At 58.4% G+C, this 4,108-nt stretch overlaps 1 protein-coding gene across 1 annotated transcript; it reads left to right on the forward strand.

The window, feature by feature from the left end:
* Nucleotides 1-877: 877 nt before the first annotated feature.
* Nucleotides 878-2,542, forward strand: LOC131213698 (protein tailless). Its single transcript, XM_058207805.1, has 2 exons — nt 878-989; nt 1,206-2,542. The coding sequence occupies exons 1-2, from the start codon at nt 878-880 to the stop codon at nt 2,540-2,542; spliced, it is 1,449 nt and encodes a 482-aa protein (XP_058063788.1).
* Nucleotides 2,543-4,108: the final 1,566 nt, after the last annotated feature.

Below are 4,108 nucleotides of genomic sequence, written 5' to 3' on the forward strand. Positions count from 1 at the left end.
TGCCTGCTCTCTCGGGGAGCCCCTCGAGCAGGGGGCGGATTCGTCTCAACGGACATCCTTGCCGGTGCGGAATGGTTGAATGGTAGCCGAAGACCGCGGAGGAGACTCGGTTCGCATACCGCGGCATCCGCAAGGTTCTCTTATTCTGATGAATCCCAGGCCGGCAACGACGGTTGCCTACTTGCCTGCCTGCCTGCCTGCGGCTCGAGCTGTTTATTTGGAACAATTAGCATCCCAGGCGGTGACGGCGGTACCGGGGTCTTGTTTCATTCAAAGGCAGCGCCCGTCCCGTCGGCCCTACCTGCCGGGCCTCGTCTCTCTGTCTCTCACTTCTGTTGCAGGCACCGATCACCGGGCCCGAATGAATCCCGAAACGCCAAAGGTCCAAGGGGTGCAACGCCCATTTTTTCCGCGCGCTGAGCGAGAGCGAGACCACCAGCCTCACGTAAGGATACGTTCCGGGCCTGAAGGTCCTTTCGCACGCGCACCGCATTACCAATGGCGGGACGAGCGTGCAACGTTTTTGAGAGCGCGCGACAGAGACGGAACACGGGAGGGAGAAGGTCCTTCGGGGTTTCGGGGTGCGGTGGCATAAAACGATCGGTCACCGGCCGAAACTAGAGCAATTGAGAGTGAACTTCCGAGCGAGCAGCAGGACGACGACGACAGGCGTTCTGGCTCCAAGAACTCCACAACTCGCAACAAACCCAAGTGAAGTCCCCGTGTGTCCTCGGTGTCTCTAAGGCTCGGTGTCGGTCAGTGCTGGTGCCTGGGGCTCTGTTCCCCGCCCTAGTGGTGCAGTGTCCAACGTGGAATCAAGCATCGATCAACTGATCAACGTCATCAAGCAACGCTCCCGCGAACACACCGGCCAAGCATGATGTTCGGTACGCTACCGGAGCGCGGCCAGGAGCTGCAGTCGCCCGTCAGCTCGCCCGAGCTGATCGACCCACGCTACAACCACATGCGCCACATCGCTGCCTCCTCAAGTAAGTTGCGTGGAACCTCCCCTGTGAGCGACTGAAGAAAGAGCAGTAGCCGGAAACGCCTTTTCAAGGCGCCTTTTCAAGGCGTTTCCGGGCCCCTCTGAAAGAGCAGTCCCCGGAAGTCTATTGTGACTTCTTCCCCCAAAAGGGAACCACAGTCAAACGACTAGCCCGAGCCGGCCCGAGCTAATAACAGCCCTTCTTGCTTTGCCCCTCCAGGCCGTATCCTGTACGATGTGCCATGTAAGGTGTGCCGGGACCACAGCTCCGGCAAGCACTACGGGATCTACGCGTGCGACGGTTGCGCCGGGTTCTTCAAGCGCTCGATCCGCCGGAGCCGCCAGTACGTCTGCAAGTCGAAGGTGGAGGTGGCGTGCGTGGTCGACAAGACGCACCGCAACCAGTGCCGGGCGTGCCGGCTGAAGAAGTGCTTCGAGGTCGGCATGAACAAGGACGCGGTCCAGCACGAGCGCGGCCCCCGCAACTCGACGCTCCGCAAGCAGATGGCGCTGTTCATCGCGAAGGACTCGCCGCTCCGGCACGACATGATGCTGACGCCGGCGGGCCTCGCCGCCGCCGCCGCCGGCGTACCGCATCCGTCCGCAGCGTCCGCTGGCCTGCCCCTCGGGCTCGACCTGTCACTCGGCCGGAACCCGTTCCTGACGCCACCGCCCGCACCGTACCTGGCCGCAGGGCCAGCGGGAGGGCCAGCGGGAGGGCCGCCGCCACCACCGCCGCCAGGCGCGAGTTCGGCCGCCACGTCGGCCGCCCTCTTCCAGTCGGCGCTCGCCGCGACCCACCCGCTGGTGGCGGTGGACGCGATCCGCGAGTCGGCCGCCCAGCTCCTGTTCATGAACGTGAACTTCCTCAAGAGCCTCGCACCGTTCGTGCAGCTCCCGATGGCGGACCAGGTGGTGCTGTTCGAGGAGTCGTGGCGCGAGTTCTTCATCCTGGCCGTCGCCCAGTACCTGGCGCCGGTCAACTTCGGCCAGCTGCTGATCGCCTACGAGTACCTGAACGGGGGCCGCGGGGAGCCGGGCGCCGGCGGGACCACCATCTCCGACTTCCTGCTGAAGGAGGTCGAGATCTTCCAGGAGGTGCTCGCCCAGCTGGCGGCGCTCCGGGTCGACCCGAACGAGTACGTCTATCTGCGCGCGATCGTCCTCTACAAGACCGAGTTCGGGGACGGCGAAACCAGCATCTCGAGCCTATCGTCGAGCGACGGTTCCGACGTGACCACCTCGACCATCCACCACCATCAACACCACCACCATCACCACCATCACCACCCGTACGGTCACATCGTCACGGGCGTCAGCCGCACGATCAGTGAGCTGGCGACGGTCCGGGCGCTCGAGGAGAGCGCCCGGGATGCGCTGGCCACCTACATCCAGACCTGCCGGCCGGGGCCGACCAACCGGTACCGGGCGCTGCTCCAGCTCCTGCCACTCCTGCGCAGCGTCTCCAGCTACACGATCGAGGAGCTGTTCTTCCGCCGCAACATTGGGCCCGCCCCGCTGCTGAAGCTGCTGCTCGACTTCTACCGCCAGAAGTAGCCGGACGTAGTAGTAGTGGACGTGTGTGACGTACTGGGGCCGCCCGCGATTTCTGGATCGCTCTAAACCTGTCTGTGATTGCAACCGCGCGCTACGGTTGTGCATTGTATGTTGTGTTAGGGAAAAGATTGTAGCAGAAGGACTTACGGAGGAGGACTTCAAGATTCTTCAAGATTCGAGCAGGTGGAGGTGGCTACCACTTTCCACCTTTAGACGTTTAGACCATAGAGTTCCGTAGCTCGTAGACTAGCTCGTAAGTGTCCCGGATTGCCGGCGTAAAATCTGCGCCAACAATAAACGAAGAATTGTCAAACTAAAACATCTTCAAGCCTTCATCAGTCCACTCCTGAGTCCACCATCTTTGGGTCTGTGTGGCCTCCAAAGTTCGCCATCTTATTGCTCCGCTTTTTGGAGGTCTTGGCGTACCTGCGAAGTCCCATCGGAACCTACGTCCCACCTAGAAGTTCCCAGGAGATCCCGGAGCTGGCGGTTCCAGCTACTAGTCCGGTCCTCCTTGGGACCCAGGAATTTGAGCCGGGAGTCCGTTCCAGCCAAACAAAGAACGCACCCAGGAACCACCAAACCAAGCGTCGTCTTTTCGTTCCATTCTCCGTTTCTCGGTACTCCCGAAGTGAGCAGGAATCGCAAGCCAACGAACGAAAGTGGGTTGATTGGAATAACGTAAAGCATGGCCCACTTAGAATCGGGAACAATTGCATGATTTCTAGCAGCGCCTCTGGTGGTCGGATTTCAAAAGTGTTGATAGTCATATCTTCAGTAAACATTCAACTTTCAGTGCTGAAAGTTTCATCTTAGTACGTGGAGTTTATGGAAAGTTATGCTTAATTGAACTCGAAAGAGGAAAAATAATTCTACACACTCACGTCGAAGACACCACGTGGTCTACTTTAAAAATCGCAAAAACACAAAAATTAGCAAAATCAACTATATATGCTGTGCTTTACCGTTTCTGGGAACCCAATACCGTAGATTGAAAGATTCAGAGTAGACGGAATGCTGCAGAGATGGCGAGAAATTAGATCAAATTAGCCTCTGAGGTGGACCAGAAGATTGTGCAGAAAATTATGGCGTGCATTCGAAAGAAAGTTCGTGATTTCATCCGATGAGCGACATAATAAATTTCTGAAATTTTTCTCTTAAAGTACAATAAAATACCTTCAATTTGACACCTTGATGTATTTCCTAAGTCAAACCAACCCAGAGATAGAGCTAATGCAATTGTTCCCGATTCTAACTGGGCCATACTATCGCTACCATCGACCGTTCCGTTCGGCGTGTCATTATCCTTGCCGGGGATGGCGAGATACGCCCCCCCCGTGATGCGCATGAGCGAGGGGAGCATCAGGATATGCGCAGCACACAGACCGACGAATCCACGGTTGGCAGCCCCGTACGGCGGGGACGAAGATCCTGCCAGGGAGGGGGTGCATGCGGTGGAGTTCGGCGAGCGGGCGTCCTTTTCTGTGGTGTGTTTTCCACCAATCCGGCCAAACGTTGACTGTAGGACTGGGGATGCCATGTCGGATGCTGCGCAACAGCTCGCAG

This window comes from Anopheles bellator, chromosome X (assembly GCF_943735745.2).
Source record: "Anopheles bellator chromosome X, idAnoBellAS_SP24_06.2, whole genome shotgun sequence".
Classification (NCBI taxonomy): Eukaryota; Metazoa; Arthropoda; class Insecta; order Diptera; family Culicidae; genus Anopheles; species Anopheles bellator.

Bases quoted from the DNA above. Each gene is read 5' to 3' on its own strand.
- LOC131213698 (XM_058207805.1), top strand. From the start codon at position 878: ATGATGTTCGGTACGCTACCGGAGCGCGGCCAGGAGCTGCAGTCGCCC. The intron at 990-1,205 runs GTAAGTTGCGTG...TTGCCCCTCCAG, and splicing joins CCACATCGCTGCCTCCTCAA to GCCGTATCCTGTACGATGTG.